Source organism: Rattus norvegicus, chromosome 2, assembly GCF_036323735.1.
Source record: "Rattus norvegicus strain BN/NHsdMcwi chromosome 2, GRCr8, whole genome shotgun sequence".
Lineage (NCBI taxonomy): Eukaryota > Metazoa > Chordata > Mammalia > Rodentia > Muridae > Rattus > Rattus norvegicus.
In genome coordinates, this window is record NC_086020.1 from 172,603,738 (window position 1) to 172,622,417 (window position 18,680).

Below are 18,680 nucleotides of genomic sequence, written 5' to 3' on the forward strand. Positions count from 1 at the left end.
GGCTCCCTACAGCTGTGCTGTACACGGGGCTCCTTTTCACTCCTAAATTTGAGCCTGTTTTGCACAGTGTGTTCTTTGCACAGTGATTACAGTTTAGGGATGGGTTTCAAAGGACATAACATTTCCATTTTTGTTGTGTTCGTTATCTCACACTTCTGAACTCCACTCTTTAAAATGGAGAGTGGCTCTTATGTCTAGGGAATGACGTAAAGGTGCCTGGTTGGGAATCTGGAGGTACCTGCATGACTGTCTCACTCTGCTTTTCAGAAGAGGATAGTGTTTGTGGCACTGCGACAGTTTCTTAGGCACTGCTGTTACTGCTGTAGGAACATCTTTAACAATCTGTGAGTCACCAGCTGTGAGCATGCGTCTGAAACTGACTTCCCTTAATGTGGAGCATAAGGAAACAGCCATGGCTTTCTGAGTCCCAAAGTCACTTTAAAACTCTTCCTTTGTCTAAAGATAATTTGTGCTGAGATTTTTCTTCACTCGAATAGGTAGTAGGAACCTGCAGTGTAATGTAATGACAGAGGTCATAGAGAGGGAACGTTCTGGATTGTTATGAGTTCATACCCCTGGAGGTGCATGGCGGATCCTGCATGTGCCCCGTTACCTGCTGCCCAGGATCCTGCTGCCCAGGATCTTGCTGTATGTGTGGACAGGTGCTTGTTTCTTGCAGTACAGTGCTCCCTAAACTGGACCATGGAGCCTTGAGGTGGAACCAAGGCCCATAAGCCAGTGACCAGTTGAGCTTCAAGTCTTCCTCACTTCTCATTCCAGGCAGAGTACCTGGAATTTGCATTTAAAGGCATTAGCGTTTCTTGGGAAAGGATTTCTGTTTAAGAAAAAAGGAGAAAGCAGCGGTTTCCTCTGCCCTGTGCATTCATTGTCTAACTTTCGTTCTGTTCCTCTCTGCAGGGTTGTGAGCGGTTCTCGAGATGCCACTCTCAGGGTTTGGGATATTGAGACCGGCCAGTGTTTACACGTCTTGATGGGCCATGTGGCAGCAGTCCGCTGTGTTCAGTATGATGGCAGGAGGGTTGTTAGTGGAGCATATGATTTTATGGTGAAGGTGTGGGATCCAGAGACCGAGACCTGTCTACACACGTTACAGGGACACACTAATAGAGTCTATTCGTTACAGGTAAGAGACCGTGTTTCTCCCACCCATAGATTGTCTGCCGATGACTCAGAAGATTGTTCTCCTCAGAGAGTTACTGTCCAGTTGCTGCTTATATGTACTTTAAAATTAGCATGAAGTGGGTTGGGGATTTAGGTCAGCGGTAGAGCACTTGCCTAGCAAGCGCAAGGCCCTGGGTTCAGTCCCTAGCTCCGAAAAAAAGAAAAAAAAATTAGCATGAAGAAGCACAGATTCCAAAATCATGTAACTCATTTAACGATTTCAATTTCTGTGATCCATTCTTTCTTTAAAATACAGATATTGTCTTAGAACCTGATACTTCAGGATTGTACATTTTGCTACGAGTCCTTTAGCCGAGGATTAATTTGACCAAAAGCTGCCCCTTTGTCTTGATAGCTAAAAGTTGATGGAGCATGTGATTGCGACCCCATTGCCATTTGAAGTAGCCGTGGAACCTTTCTGCAGAAAGTCCTGTACTTGCCCAAGGCCACTGACTGGAAGCCACAGAGAGACGAATTTGACTGACCTGTTGTTTTCCTTTAGATTTGAACTTGATATTTATTAATAGATTGTAATATTTCAAGATCTTCAGAAACTAGACATAAAACGCGGTTACTTTTATTTCTGGAAATGCAGCATTTTCCATCCTAAAGTACTTCCTGTTACATAATTTCCTTCCCCGTTACTACTGCCGGTTAGTGATGAGCAAAGCAGAACAGAATCCTGGTGCTGATGTCGCTGTTCTTAGGGCATCTGATTCTTAATTGATGATACTGCCCAAGCAATGAAGTATTGATCTATGATAAGGATGTTGATTACTCCAGAAGAGATGATGGCTTCCAAGGGGAGGGATTGGTTGCTAATGTTGCTGCTTGTGATGTGCTCAGGACCACAGAGAATGATCTCAGAATAGATAGCTGCATGTTATATATACCTTCTGGGGGATTGGTGGGTGCTTATTGGCTTTTAGTATCCTTGGGAAGCTGAAGAAGAGACTACTTAGCTTGCTTTTGTTACTAAAATGCCACCTCTTCTAATTCCTGATACAGTTTTCTTTTGGGATATATGCTAATTAGCATTAAGTTTTTGTAAACAACTTCATTTTACAAAGGCTTTTTGGTGGAATTTACTGTTGAATATCATGAAAGTCATCTGTGGCCACTCCCTTGCCTTGGGTGCTGATAAGCATGTCTTATCTTGAGCTCTGTCTTCGGCTTCCTGTAGGCAAGTCAGACTCTGCATTCTTACGAAATACATGGATGGGATGTAGCTTCATGCTGGGACCAGGTGATCTGAAAGTAATGACGGTTATATCGGGTCCTTTGTAGTATTTTGGACACATGACCCACAGACTCACATGGACATCACATGCACATCAGCTTACCTGCAAGTTCACCCCAGGATGCTCTTTGTTCTGGCCAGCATGCTGCCTGTACCCCACCCCCATTGTGAGTAAGGTTAGCAGCTGCGAGGACAGGGACCTGTGTTTCTGTTCTAATACTCTCCTCGGTGTCTATTGTAGTTTGACGGCATCCATGTGGTGAGTGGATCTCTTGATACATCAATCCGAGTCTGGGATGTGGAGACAGGGAATTGCATTCACACGCTAACAGGACACCAGTCGTTAACAAGTGGAATGGAACTCAAAGACAATATTCTGGTCTCTGGGAATGCAGATTCTACAGTTAAAATCTGGGATATCAAAACAGGACAGTGTTTACAGACATTGCAAGGTAAGTCTGGCCCTCCGTCAGCCATGTTCTGTGGAAGTGTCACTGCTATCCAAGAGAGAGCCTGTGTGGAACAGAGATTTAACCTTATATAGAACACCTGCTCCTGATGAGTTTCTGAATGTTTGGCTTTCAAAAGTAGGCCACCTTGAGAAATGTCTTTCAATTGTGTCTTTACTGTGAAAACTCTTTTTTTTGGGGGGGGGGGGTTCTTTTTTTTGGAGCTGGGGACCGAACCCAGGGCCTTGTGCTTCCTAGGTAAGCGCTCTACCACTGAGCTAAATCCCCAGCCCCTACTGTGAAAACTCTTAATCATTTGCTACGTGTTCTGTTGACTCTATTTAACTTAACAATGAGAAGAAAGACTTGGCTGTCTCACAGAGCAATGCTTTTTTTGAGTGAACATTTTATTTTGAACTGAAGCATCTCTGATAGGAAGTTACTCTGACCTCTGCTTAGTCAGTTCCTTCAGCTGGAATGGAAGGGTAATGGTGCTCTCTGAAGTAAAGATTCGAGTGAGAAGTATTAGCATCATTAGGTATAGCCGTTGGGCTCTTCATGAGTAACTTTCTCCCCTTAGTCAGGCCCTTAGAAGGTTGTTGCTTGTTTGTTGTTTGTTGTTTGTTTGGGGCGAAGCCATCAGGAGGCAGCACAGGGAAGCCCTTGTTCTATAATTGTGACTGTTCCTAAGAGTTTGGGCTGGTCACAGGTTCACCTCCTTCTTTGGTCAGTTGAGAATGGTTGAGTGACAGACCTGCATGTTCCTTTATCCAGCAGTGGAGCACGTGCGCTGGCTGACCAGGGCTACTGGGAGCCAGAGCTCTTGAGACTTGGTATGTAGTTACAAATGGCTGCCAGGTTTTCTTACATCCAAGCTGGTCCTAAACTGGTCGTAAGTGCACAGCTTTTCAAATGTTGCGTTTCTTGTATGTTCTAATGTAGAGAGCACGAGTCCCACGCAAAAGCCCCTGAGCCTCGCTCCGAAGCAGTAACCACCCTTTGCCTTTGCCTAGGTCCCAGCAAGCATCAGAGCGCTGTGACCTGCTTACAGTTCAACAAGAACTTTGTAATTACCAGCTCAGACGATGGAACGGTAAAACTCTGGGACTTGAAAACGGGTGAATTTATCCGAAACCTAGTCACATTGGAGAGTGGGGGGAGCGGGGGAGTCGTGTGGCGGATCAGGGCCTCAAACACGAAGCTGGTGTGTGCAGTTGGGAGTCGGAATGGGACTGAGGAGACCAAGCTGCTGGTGCTGGACTTTGATGTGGACATGAAATGAAAAGCAGACAAGATGAATTTTGTCCGACTGTGTAGACAATATACTCCCTGCCCTTCCCCCTCGCAACAAACAAACAAACAAACAAAAAATGAAAAAAAAAACAGAAAAAAAAAAGAAAAAAGAAAAGAAAAAAAAATCCCTTGTACTCAGTGGTGCAGGATGTTGGCTTGGGACAACAGACTGAAAAGACCTACAGACTAAGGAGGTAAGAAGAAGACAAGAGACCGTAACTGACCGGAGGCGGCAGCTGTCGCATCACCCAAAGGCCTCACTTCTGACTGAGGGGCAGCTTGGCGAAAGGAGACTCTAAACCCAACCAGGTGCAATTGTTCTTTATTTTCTTCTCCAGTGGTCACTGGGCAGAGCTTCATCAGCGTTGTTACCTTCACCAAGGAGCAGTGGTGGTGATCTCCAAACACGGGCTGGTTATCTTCCAATCAGAGCATCTGCAACAAAAAGTCATTTTTCTGAAGTGGAAAAGCTTAAATTACTGTGAATTGTTTGTGTACAGTTACCATGAAGCATTCTTTTTCTTTCCTTTTTTTTTTTCTTTTTTTTCTTTTTCCTTTTTCTTTTTTTTCTTTTTTCTTTTTCTTTTTCTTTTTTTTTTTTTTTTTTTTTTGCCAACCATTGCCAATGTCAATCAATCACAGTATTAGCCTCTGTTAATCTATTTACTGTTGCTTCTATATACACTCTTCAATGCATATGTTGCTCAAAGATGGCAAGTTGTCCTGGGTTCTGTGAGTCCTGAGGTGGATTTAGTTCTTGATGCTGGTGCTAGAAGTAGGTCTTCAAATACGGGATCGTTGTCCCACCCCTGTACTGTACTCCCAGTGGCCAAACTTATTTATGCTGCTAAATGAAAGAAAGAAAAAGCAAATTATTTTTTTTTTTATTTTTTTTCTGCTGTGACGTTTTAGTCCCAGACTGAATTCCAAATTTGCTCTAGTTTGGTTACAGAAAAAAAAAAAAAAAAAAGACTTTTTTGCCACTGAAACTTGAGCCATCTGTGCCTCTAAGAGGCTGAGAATGGAAAAGTTTCAGATAATAAAGAGTGAAGTTTGCCTGCAAATAAAGAATCGAGAGTGTGTGCAAAGCTTATTTTCTTTTATCTGGGCAAAAATTAAAACACATTCCTTGGGACAGAGCCTGAGGTGCCTGTTCTGTGGAGAAACTTCTTTTTGAGGGCTGTGGTGAATGGATGAACATACATAGTAAAACTGACAAGATATTTTAAAGATATATATAATACAAAACAAAAGGAAGTTGCTGGTCAGTCGTACCATCGTACAGTATTTGGGAAAACAACTGTTACAGTTTCATTGCTCTGAGTGACTGACGTGAGAGGAATTCGCTCTGCAGTGCCGCTGTCGCTCCCGTGCCAGCGCGTGGAGCGAGCGAGCGGGGTCAGATGGTCCGCCTCATTCACCAGGAGCCGTAACTCAAGCTGAACTGTGAAAGTGGTTAACACTGTATCCTAGGCCGTCTTTTTTTTTCCTCCTCCTGTTTATTTTTTTGTTTGTTTTATTTATAGTCTGATTTAAAACAATCAGATTCCAGTTGGTTAATTTTAGTTATGTAACAACCTGACAAGATGGAGGAAAACAACCTGTAAAGGGATTGTGTCTATGGTTTGATTCACTTAGAAATTTTATTTTCTTATAACTTAAGTGCAATAAAATGTGTTTTTTCATGTTACTATGCCTGTTTCTTCCACTAGATAATTCTGTATCATTATAAATGTATAGTATTTGTGTCCTGTGTTTTAAATAGTCAGGTTTTGGGTTACTTAGCATCTCCTGCATTGTGACCTAGAAACCAGTGCTTCCAAACCCAACTAAGGCTGAGGTACTGCCAATGTCACCCTGAGCTGTCAGGGAGGCCACTCTTCTATTTGCATTGGGTATATGAACATGAAAGTGCTTCCTTCAGTCATAAAATGTGTAGTAATTACAACTAAAAGCCTTGTAATACTGGATTCACCTTCAAATCCCATGTATCTAGTGCTCACCAAAGCAGTTGTGCCCAGGCGTCTCTCAGGCTGCCTCCAGCCCTGAGATGTGGCCTCTGTCACCTTTGCCTCAGACGGACCTGAGAGCTGCAGCTCAAGCAGCTTAGATGATGCCTCAGATGAAGCAGAGGGTCTGCAACAACCCAGGCTATAGGAAACAAATGTCGTCAAACACGGACACTTTCCCTGTGGAGAATGAGGCTTTCATAGTTAGAAGCGTCTGTGCTATTTAGTCACAGAGTCACTGTCTTAGGATTTTACTGCTGTGAGCAGACACCATGACCAAGGCAGCTCTCATAAGGATAACATTTTACTGGGGCTGGCTTACAGGTTCAGAGTTTCAGACCATTATCATCAAGGTGGGAGCATAGCAGCATCCAGGCAGGCATGGTGCAGGCAGAGCTGCAAGTTCTACATCTTTACCTGAAGGCTGCTACAAGAAGACTGACTTCCAGGCAACTAGGACAACGGTCTTAAAGCCCACACCCACAGTGACACACATATTCCAAGAAGGCCAACACATCTAACGATGCCACTCCCTGGGCCAAGCATATACAAACCATCACAGACAGCCACACTCGCTCGAAGGGAAGGCTAATTGAGATCACAGAGTCTGTCACAGAGTCAGAGTGGATCCTGAACATAAAGAAGCACCGTCTTACACACTGTTCTAGGAACTCCTTTTGGTTCAAGCCTCAGCAAGCACACAATAAGAAAGATAGGGCAGGCAACCGGGAAGACTGGACTATTACGTGACAGAAGACAGGGTACAGTGCAGATTAGGCAGACTCAGGCAGCTCTGAGAAGACCAGAGCACAGCCCAGAGCCAGGCCTGCTGTTCACATTGGTGATTTTGGTCAACAAAAATTAATTGGCTGATACAGTTCTTGGAATTAATATTTTCAAAGGGTCACATATATGATGCTACACTGTGGTATAATTCAAGAAAACACCCACCTGTAAAACATGGCAGAAAATAAGAGTTCACTGGTTTTGCAGATAATCAAGCATCCCATTTCTATTAGTTACTGGTTCTCTGACCATTGGACCTCATCTGTCCTCACATTCAGATGTGGAAGGTAGCATCTCCAAGGTTAACGTGAGGGTTGGATGGAATGTTACAAAACCCTCTGGTGACTTTTAAAACTCAGTGAAAGGAAGCTATTGGTAAATGATCACTGGGCTAGCAAGATGGCATGGTGCCCTTAGCTCTGTCCCCAGGATCCATGATGGAAGGAGAGAACCAACTCCCAAAAGTTGTTCTTTGGCTTCTACATGTGCACCATGGCATATGAACACGACACCTGCCCCTGTCTTGCACACACAAAAACAAACTCAGTTTTGAAGAAAACAGACAAGATCTGTATTTGACAATTATTTTTACAGTTCACTCAGGTATAAAATGAAAATGGCATAGGTACTTTATTTTAAGTAGAGTCTCATAGATTCTGCAGAAAAAATATAATCCAAACTTATATTGAGCACCTAACAATGGTATTGTGTCTGCTCAGCTGTTAAGTGTTGTAGGAACATAGACTGTTGAGGATGAGGAGTGGCTCAGTTGGTAGAGGGCTTGCCCAGCATGCACAGAGCCCTGGGTTCAATCCCTAGCACCACAGACCAGCTATTATGATTCCTGTGATCCCAACCTTCAGAGAGTTGAGACAACAGTTATCCCTGGCAAGTTCTATTTCAGTTCGAGATTCAAAAGACCCTGTGTTTTTTTGTTTTTTGTTTTTTGTTTTTTAAAAAAAAAGTGGATCTGTTCCTGAAAGAGAACATGTTAGTCTTACTGTAAAGAAAGTAAGGAATTACCATAGTTTAAAAAAAAAATCACAGTTTTACTCTTGCTGAAGGAATTTGCTGCTTTATGTAACTACATTTTTATAACATTGTAACAAAACTTAATGTTCGGATTAGGGCACAGGAGTGACCAGGGCAGGTGTCCAGTGGGTGTTATCAGATGTGGCAAAGGACTGGGCTTTCATTTCTTACTAAAATTGTTCATAATTTTGACTCCAAAGCCTTCTGACAGATTCAATTGTCTGGGTTCTTTCATTAACCTGCAACAGCTAGTGCCTACCTAAAAGCTTCATGAATGTTCCAATCTATTTGTTTAATTTCCAAAAGAAAAGAAAAAAGAAAGAAAGAAAAAGCAATTGACATCTAATTATTTGTATCAGCTGTTGTAGGCCATTTTCTCAATCCTCCTGCCAGTTTTATTATGTCTGTATCCCAGAATGAATTAGAGGATACAGTCAAACAGAAACAGGAGAAACCTCCTTGGAGCCTGTCTTCAGTGAATGAGGATTTGCAGGCAGCTTCCGAGACCCAGCCCTTCTAGACCCTTCTCCCTAAGGTACCCACCACACCTCATGAAACTAGGGTTCCAGAAGAACAGACCCTTCAGCCTGCACCACTGCCTTGCCCTGGGACTTGCATTCCAGAAACATGAAGCATGGCTGCTTGCTTATTGGGACAGATGTCCACTGCACTCCCTGCCCTCTAGTTCCTTCTTTAGGAAAATGGAGAGGTGGTGAATCAGTCAATCCCACCTCACACAGCCTTGTTTTCCTTCTGTTAGGCCTGCCTTGTCCCCAGTAAAGCTCTAGACTGCAGCCTGTATTCCCCCTGGTTCACCAGCCAAGGAAAGATCTAACCTGCCATGTACCTTAGGGCTAGTTCCGGAGAACATCCTGGCACCCTGTTCTGTAGAGCTGTGTAGCTCTTAAGCGTGAAGTAGCTCTGTGTTGCCAAAGCACGAATGAATTAGAATAGATGCTGCTCAGGCAGGCTGCTTTGGCATTTGCTGCACCTTGAAGATTGTATGTGCAAGCACCTTTACATACACAGAGACTACTGGAAACAGGTTTTTCTGTGTTGACATCCTCTCGTTTCCTTGTTCCCTTTCCTCCTTCACTCACCAAGAAAAAAGAAAAAGAAAAGGGAAAGAAAAAGACTCAGGCTGGATGGCTCCTGTCTGTAACCCTAGCACTCAGGAGGTGTGAGGATCAGGAGATCACGGCCTCATGGGACCTCCCTCCAAAGGCAAACAACTGAAAAGGAGCTCAGTGACTAAGGAGACCCCCGGTGTCTTCCTCCATGGCTCACTAGCCACTGGCTATGAGAGGTGGTTATGCATGTTCACGCACTGTTCCTGGACTCCTGCATTGAGTAACCATATGGCAATCTGAAGAGTTGGTACATAATCTTTCATTTTGGCACTTTCTGCCACCCACAAGTTAGATCCTGTTAGATCCAAAGTGGCTGCACTCGGCTCTCTTAGTCATTGCTTTGAGTTGTAAACAAACATAGCATGATCTGGCATTGTAACCAGCCAGCGAGTCTCACTAGCCACTCAATTAATACGAGTGAGGCTCCTGCCAACTGCCACCTCTGTCTAGGTGGATAAAGGAAAGCAACAGCAGAGAACTATCAGACGGCAACTTGCAGCTTATTGGGGGCGGGGGGTGCGGCTGAAGGCGCCAGAGTGTGCATACCTTTCCCCAGTGAAGAAAAGTGTAAAGGGATTCGAGATCCAACTCCTAGGAAAACTCGTGGCTGCAGAAGCCTGGCAACTTCCCAATTTACAATTGAGTACAAAAATAGCGGTGTTTCTATTTCAGATCTGAGTCTTCCCGGCCGGGATTCTGGAGGACAAGGAACCACTGAGTGGACATTTTGATGGCTCTGTCCTGAACGTCTTGGGCCGGAACCTATTTCTGCTGTTTGTCTTCAGACTCTGTTCCACTTGGACAGCTGTGGTCTGCAAGGAAAAAAAATATTTTGAAGTGATTCTTGCAAACCAAAGGTTCCACTATAATGAGCCACAAAAAAACATTTTACCGATTTACTCTTTTTCCTCAAGAGGTTCACAGCTTACAAAAGAAACCGCAAAGCACTCTTCAGTACGAGGGTTGCTAGCAAGACTTTGATTCATATTGCAGCCCATAAGACTTCATCAAACCCTCCTTACACCGTACTAAGTAGTAACCAGGAAAGGTGAGCTAGTCAATCTGATGACACTCCTGATGACGTAAGGTGATTAGATTGAACACACCAAAAAGGATCCTAATAGGTAAGGGTGCAACAGAGAGCACCTGCAGTAAAGCTTGGATGCAAATTTGGGAGAACTGAAGCTTACTAACTTTAAAAAAAGTCCAAAGTGAATCATGCAACAAAGTAATGAAGGCTCCGGGATGTGGATCCCTTCCTTGTAAGATGTCAATAGATTTGTATTAGAAATGCATCTCATTGCTGCATGGTTTCTGCCCATCAGGGGAACTACAACTCCCAGCAACCTCTGCCCATCTAGAGTACTACAACTCCCAGCAACTCCTTGCCCCTATGTAGCTTCTTCAGTTTCAAGGTGAATTGGCCAGTCTTTCAACTTCAGTTTCCTCATCTGTAAGTGAGGACAACATGACACAACGTAGGTCAAGTTAGTATAGGGCCTGTCACACAGTCATTAAAAGGTTGTAGTTATTACTGAATGAAAAGAGGAATAAAAGGAGGACATGGTATACTAGGTATGGTGGAGGAGAAGGTTTATTGTAGATATGAGGAAGAGCGTAGACAGGCATCAGAAAGAGAAGATCCAAAGTGGACATGAGCAGCAGACTTCAGTAGATCATGTGAGGAGAAGCAAGAGGGAAGAGGAGAGAACTTGGAGCAAAAGGCCGAAAGGGCTGGTGTCACCACAATTCCTGAAGAGCAGCTGGGGGAAGGGCAGCCCAGCTCTTAGGCTGAAGAAGCTTAGTGTAAGGGGCAGAGTATGCCAGCCAAGAGGATCCTGTAACAGGTAGGGACTGAGGGATGCTGGGAGAACCTGGCAGCCAGGTCCAGTTTGATATGTTAAATCAGCATCTCAACCTTTTGTCCAGGTTTGAGACCTAACAACTTTCATAACTTCAGCAACTAATAGCCATTGTACATACACTTCGACTCTTAAGTATTTTTAATTAATCTACACAATGAAACACTATTATTACAGGTAATCTCATTTTATTATGAAGCATACACAAGATAAAAAAAAACTTCTATTAGGGTTCAAGAGGACCACCTCCTTTTTTTAAAAGAAAAGATCTCACTATGCAACCCTAAGAGGCATGGGATGCTCTATGTAGACGAGGCTAGCCTCAGATTCAAAAACCTATGTCTGTTTCCACACCCACACACCCCCATGTGCTAGGATTAAAGATATTCACCACTATGCACTATGTATATCCCATTCAGAACTGCCTTACAAACCTGAGGGTGCATATGTATGTATGTGTATGTATGTATGTATGTGTGTATGTATACACACTCACAAGTGCATGCGTGAATGCCATACCAGCGACCCTCATTCTTGACCTATCAACTTGGAAGATATTAAAACAACCAAGAGCCTTAACTCAACTGGAGAGAACTGTAGGAAACAGGCGTTCATTTTCTAGTGTTGTATGCTGGGATCCCCTCAATTTTTCCAACTGCAAAAACAAAAGAGTTGCCAAAGAAGAATTTGTTCTCTGAGATCTGCACAGCAGAGGAAATACAGGAGAAGTGGGGAGACTGTGTTGGTAAAGTCATAAGCCACCTTTTTCAGGGCGGGCGAGATGACTCAGCCGTGAGGGTGCCTGTCATCAAGCAGGACAGCCTGCATTCAGTCCCTGAGACCCACACAGTGGAAGATGAACACTAACCCCCACGAGTTGTCCTCTGACCTCAGCGTGCCTGCACCTCCCCTGCAGCAGTAAGAAATGTAGTTAGAGTCTTTTAAAGAATGTCTGTTTTCAGGTCCTTGGGCATGGGGGTAGAGGGGGGACATTGCTACAGAAGTTAAATACTTCAGTTATATAAGAATTTTTAAAAATAAATGTTACTGGTCTATTTGTGTGCCAAAAACAGCCATCCAATGAGAGGAACAGCAAGCCTTTGCATTCTGAGGCTTGAAAGGAGGCCAGACCATGCAGAAGGTAAAGGCGTGCGCAGTGAATTCTCAGCACATGTTCGCAGCCAAATGCTATTACCGTCAGCAGGAAGGAGAGAGCCGGATTCACATCCCTCTCAGCCACTTGTGTGGCTCTTCAGGTTTTAATTTTCTTACACTTATTATTTCCTGGGGGACATGCACACGACATCCTACATAGGTGGAGGCCAGAGTGTGTGACTAATTATGTGTTCATTTCGCAGTGACCATCGCCATCACCGCCATTATCACTAACAGTGTCTTGGTGACCATCTTCAGACTTCCTCATCGGTAAGACTTCCAGGACACAATGTCCAAACTGTGCCCAAATGTGCCCGGGATCTGAACGCAGCCTCCCCGTGGGAATGCCGTGTGCAGCAGAGCCTCATTTCCTGAGGGGTGGAAGAGAGAAACTGTCTGCACAAACTGACAGGGGCATCTGCACTTTGCTGAAGGGCTTGCTTCAGACCATCACAGTGGTGTGCACAAGGCTCCTCCAGCAGACCTGTTGGCCCACTCGATCAGCACAGCTCCCTGTTGACATATTTATTGCTTTAGGCTTATTATTTTGCTTGAGACAGAGTAGCCCAGGCTGCCCTTGAACTATCGGTGTTTCCACCTTGGCCCCTACCTGGGAGTCGTAAGCATGCATCATCATGCCCAGCATTCATGGTCTTTTAGTGTCTATCTGTTAAATATGATAGGATCGCTGAGTATTTGGAAAAAGGCTGAAATTTCAGAGTAACCTCCCCTCAAAACAACTCTACCATAAGAAACCTTGATAAGGGATTATAATACGGAACTATAGAGATGGCTTAGTGGTTAAGGAGCACATACCGCTCTTGCAGAGGACCACCTTTGGCTCCCCGCACCCATGCTGACTCTCAGCTGCCTGCAGCTCCAGCTCTAAGGGATCTGATGCCTCTGGTCTCTGTAGGCACCTATGTTATAGTGCACATACCCACATGCGCACACACACAAAAGAACATGAAATCTTACAAAGAGTCATGTTATCCTCCCAACAGAAAACACTGCATTGTATAAGTGGGTAAAATACAGCTCTTAAAAAGAACTCATGTAAACTAAAATACAGGAGAAAAAAGTTAACCTTCTATTCAAAATTAATATTAAAAAAGCAAAATTAAAGGGAAAGCTAATGTAGGGAAAATATAAAAGATTAGAAGATTGGTCTGGGATATCCTCGGTCTGAATAACAGGAATGTCAGAAAAGAAAGTAGAGATTATAGAATGAGTCATTCAAAAATAATACAAGAAAATGAACGGAATTGAAAGGTGATTAGAAGGCCCCTGAGATGCCTTTGAGAAAAACAAACGAGAAAATCTGCCATACCATGGGGCTGAGGAGAAGATTCTAAACCCTGAGGAAAAAAGAAAATTAGGGATTAAAAAAGAGAGTTGGAGGGGCTGGGGTATAACTGGGTTGACAGGGCTCGCACCAGACATGTACAAGGCTCTGGGCTCCAGGTGAAGCAGGCAGTTGGCAGGGATAACTTAGTAAGCGGGGACAACCCTCCCACCCAACACCTACATCAAGTAGCACACAGACCTGTCTCCAAATAAAGTAACGGGTCATTACAACCTGTTGCGCCTTAACAACGCCTAGTAACTTCCTTTTTATGACCAAACACATCCTAGAACATAGTCTGAAATTTGAGGCAATGCACCAGTTCAGCCTACATTAGTTAGGTCCACGTGCAGTAAGACCAACTGTGTCTGCTAAGGTTTTCGAGATAAAACTAAATTTACATCTTATACATATGCACAATTAGATGTGCATATGATTAAGAGCAGGGGCATCATGGGAAAGAACACGTGCAGTGAACAGAGGTTTGCATAACCAAAGCCTATCAATCAAAACAGAAAACTACCCATACTCTGGCCCTGGCAGCTAAGCCCTTCCTCCTGGAAACCAGAAGGCACTCTTGAGCTTCACAATTGCTCAGGGCAGCGGCTCCCCTGCCATGTGCATCCACTGGGTGCTTTTCTCTTAGCTTCTGAGTAAAAACCCTTTGTTACTTTGCTGTCTCCGTGAGCAGCTTCAATTCTTTGAAGGAGGCACCAAGCTCCATCCAGTCTCTGAGCCCCCTGATTACACATTCCTGACACTGCAAAAGAAGAGAAGGAGGAGAATTGAGATTTTTAGATACCTCACTAGCAGTGGTAGATGCCAGGGACCTTCAGCTTACATAGGCGGTTTACTTTCAATTCAAGGTTCAACACCTACCCAAAACATTCAAGTGGGGATGGCGGAGAAAAAGTCATTTTCAGACATGGAAAGACCAGAGAGCCACCATTCTAAAGCTTTCCTGGGAAAGGGGTGGTCCAACAAAGCAGTGAGATAAACCTTAACAAGGAGTAGGTGTTGCAGTTTGAATGAAAATGACCCCCATTGGCTCCTAGGGAATGACTTTATTTGAAAGAGTTAGGATTCATGGCCTTTGAAAGAGTTAGGAGTGGGTGTGGCCCTGTTGGAGAAATTGTGTCATTGGGAGGGCTTTGAGATTTGAGCAGCTCAATGGAGGTCAAGTAGCTCACCCTCCTTCCTGCTGCCTATGGATGGAGATGTAGCTCCCTCGGCTACCTTGCCAGCACCTTGTCAGTCTACAGGCTGCCATGGTTCCCACCATGACGATAATGAAACGTAAGCCAGCCACAGTTAAGTGCTTTCTTTATTGTAGGAGTTGCCATGGTCATGCTATCTCCTCACAGCAATAGAACACTGCCTAAGATGGTGTGTCATACAGAAAATAGGGTGTCAACCCAGGAGCTGAGCAAAGGGCACGCTAGGATGATAGATGGGCAGCTGTACTAAGAATCAGTTGAAGTGGGAAACCTGGAGGGCCGCTGAAGAAAGGTCCCAAGAATTCAAAAGAAAACAACAAATCATCCACCATGGTAGGAAGGGAACTCTGCCAAGTTCAGTTCAAACAATACATTTAGAAAACAGATAAAATGAGGCAACTGGTAATTCCAAAAATATGAAAAAAACAGCCACAGTACACTATTTAGCCCTAAAATATACAGTCTTCACAAAGATTGTATAAAACGTAAATACTAATGATCTTGATAAAATGGGGGGGGGGGGCGGTTAGGAAGAAATGGAAGATGAGAGCTCATCCCTCACTGGCCGTAGTTAGACATTACTAATCTCTAATGACGCCCGAGGTGTGTACTTTCTGTAAGGCAGTAGTGAGATGCTCGCCTCCATGGACTTGGAGCTTTGGCGCCAGCTCCTGAATTAACTATACAGAGGTGGGTAGACAGCCTGTATGCACTCCCTGAAGAGGATTAACTAACTGGAGCCTCAAGGACAGTAACCTCTCTCTCCTCATCAGCCTGTCTCCCCACCACGTCTTCTTAACCCACAGTGGGATAGATCTTGCAGTTTTTTTACCGAGTTTTAAGGGGTTTTTGTTTTGCTTTTCTGTGTTGGGAAGTACTCCTTGGAAAAATGTAAATAACTGATCCTTCTGGAAACCTAAGTTTAGAGTACCCAATTTTATAACTCTGTCATTCCCTTAAAAATGTCTAGAGCAAAATTTCAACAAGGCCAGAGGAGAGAAGTAAAGGCAGTCACTTGGAAGGAGTTCTCTGGGTACATAGTAAGTATGTGGCCTCTTTAAAGCAAATACACAAGTCCCTGACACCAAAGGCAAGGGAAATGAGTGGGTGGACATTGGTAACACGGGCTACTGCTGACCTTCCATTTGCAAGGCCAGAGTCACAGCTGTCCCTTGAATGAATTCATGTGCCCTGGCTTAGTCTCCTGGAAGATTCTAGAACCAGTGAGCCACTGTGGCCCAGGGTGTGGTGGCCAATGCAGCAGTTGATGTGGTGTCAGCCCATCTGTGCAGGCCAAATCCCAAAGTCTAAATAACAGGCAAATAGTTGTCACCTGATCCTTCTGAATACACCCTAGCCTGCTCCAAAGTTCCTAACCCACAGACACTGCCTGTCTGCACGCTGTGGGTTTGTGAGCCCTATAGTCAAAGGCTGTCCGTTTATGCATGCCTCACTGTGGCTTTCTGGTCAGTGGCCTAGACTTCTATACAGCAAGATGACTTCAGGTTTCAAAGCAAAGACAGATCATGGGCAATTTTATCTGTCTTGTAGAGCCTTGTAACCATTACTTATCAACTGAAATTGGCTGTTTGCTGAAGCAGGCAGCTTCTTAATTTTTTGAAGTAGCAGTGATGGCTCAGTCAAGCCTTCAGACTCTTCAAAGTATCTGTGAATAGATTAAGGCTCATGCTACAACCTAGCACACACACACCCTTTTTAAGTTAAAGCAGCTCTTAGGGGCTCAGGGTCTAACATAACTAAATGACTAGGTTCCCCTCTCCGGGTTCCAATGAGAGAGTCCCTTAAGTGTTACTTGCTACCTCTGGACCTTGGCCCAAGTTCCCATATGGGTGTGCCTTGTGGAAAGGAGAGAGTGCTGTGGCATGTCTTGCATTAGAATTTATAGCTCCTGTCTTGCTGAATATGACTATTTCCTTTTTCTTGTCTTGTCTTCCCCCTCTTCCTTCTTTCCTTCTCTGTTTGAGTGCTTGCTGTATCTCCCAAATTGGTCCTGAACTCTGGCCTCTGTGTCTTGGGCATTGAGATTACAAGTGTCCACCACCACACCTGGGCCAAGTGCAATTCTTTAAAGTTCACAGGCACTATGGGCCTTGAGATGGCTCAGTGGTTAGGAGCATTGGCACTGTATCCTGAGGACTGGAGTTCACACCCAGAACCTGTATCAAGTGGCTCACAAATGCCTGTACGTTCAGCTCCAAGGGATCAGACTCCCCCTTCTGGCCTCCAGTGACCCTGGCATACACATATATGTGTGTACACACACACACACACACACACATCAATAAAAATTTTAAAAATATTGAAAAAATACAACAGAAAATGGAAGCTTCGTGTGACTGGTGCTGGACTCCCCAAAGCATGTCCCCCTTTCAAGCACACAGGTGCACACGGGTGCACACATGCGTGTGCATAGGCACTCCACCTGCAGGCGTCAAGCATGCACACTCCCCAATATTTCTATTCCCACTCAGTTAAGGAACTGTTGGAGTGTTGCAAATAAATCACCACTAAATAAGACTGAGACTCCAAGTCTGTGCAGCATGGCTGCACATGAACATGACTGGCTGTTTCTATGTCTCTGCTGCCCGGGGGTCTGGTCTCCCCAGCAGGAACCCACGGCTTGTGAGTGCGCAGAAGGGCCGACTAGAGCTAGGCCCAAATATACCCAATGGTCTCTTCCTCCAGGAAAAACAAATAGCTCTTACCTACAAAATAGTCTCAGCCCATTGGAAATACTGGTCTTTCCTCTTTGCCCTCTTGGTTGTGCTGGAGAAATCCAAATGAGAAAACTTCCTGTTTAAAATACTCAGTGGAGGAGAAACAACAGATCAACTTGGGCTAATATTGGTAGCGGGAAAGACCAATTAACAGCTTCATGAATTGTGCTGTTTACACTTCTATTCCTAAGGTTAATTATGCGATCAAGTAATAGCTTTTGCCTTGATTAGAGGGCCCTCAGGAAATAAAAGTGTGTTTCCCTTTGAAAGGCGTGTTTGCCTTTCAGTCCTGTGGTGGTAGAGAGGGGCTAGGCTCAGCCTGCTTAGCCCATCCACTGCTAGCAACCAAGAAGTAGCTTGGGAGTCAGGCTCACCACATACTGTCACCAGCACAACTAGTAGTCAAGATATTCTTCATTTAAATAATGCCAAGGCTGGGGGATACATGAAGCACTGAGGTGAGCTCTAACTCTTATTCTTGCTCTCTCTCTGCTTTGTGTGTGTGTGTGTATGTGTGTGTGTGTGTGTGTGTGTGTGTGTGTGTACGCGCGCATAAACATGTGCTCAAGGAGTTGAATGTAAATGGTCAGCTTTGATGGCAAGCATTCTTTCCCCCTGAGCTGTCTCATTGGCTCTGCCTTGGATTATCAGTGATGCTTCCCTGAAGTTTCCCATCACTCTCTATAGGGAAGAATCAATACAATTAGTCTCTACCCTAAAATATACAGGAAACAAACAGAACCCAAAAGAACATCACCCATGTTTCATGGATGTGCTCAGCATTGTCTGTTCAGGTCGCCGTTAGTACTAGATAGTCACTTTTTTGTTAATATGACAAAATAAAACATAATAAAATGAAACAAAAATTACAATAAAAGCAAAGTTGGACATGGCAACCCAACAGGGGGAAAAGAGCCCAAGATCTGGCACAAGAGTCAGAGACTCACTTGTTCTCCCAGTCCCTTCAAATACTAAGCTGCTAGCTGTACTGTACACAGCCGACCTGGTGCAGACCCATGTCGGCCCCGTGCTTGCTGCTTCAGTCTTCATGAGCTCATGTGTGCCTTGCTTAGTTGATTCAGAGGGCCTTGTTCTCCTGGTGTCCTCCATCGCCATTGACTCTCACACCTTTTCCACCTCCTCTACTGTGGAGTTCACTGGGCTTTGAGGGAGGATGATGGACAGCTCCGATTTAGACTCCATGCATAATGGCTGCAGGTCTCTGTGTCTCTTCCCATCTTC

The 18,680-nt window shown here is 44.4% G+C and overlaps 1 protein-coding gene across 10 annotated transcripts in view; it reads left to right on the forward strand.

Annotated features, from left to right (window-relative positions):
• Positions 1–5,854, forward strand: part of Fbxw7 (F-box and WD repeat domain containing 7) — a 161,854-nt gene extending 156,000 nt beyond the window's left edge. For all 10 annotated transcript variants that reach the window (NM_001419528.1, XM_063281082.1, XM_039103741.2 and 7 more), the window contains 3 exon segments: positions 919–1,144; positions 2,664–2,874; positions 3,885–5,854. In NM_001419528.1, coding sequence (NP_001406457.1) covers positions 919–1,144; positions 2,664–2,874; positions 3,885–4,153 — 706 coding nt within the window. In that variant the 3' untranslated portion in view covers positions 4,154–5,854.
• The last annotated feature ends 12,826 nt before the right edge of the window (positions 5,855–18,680 follow it).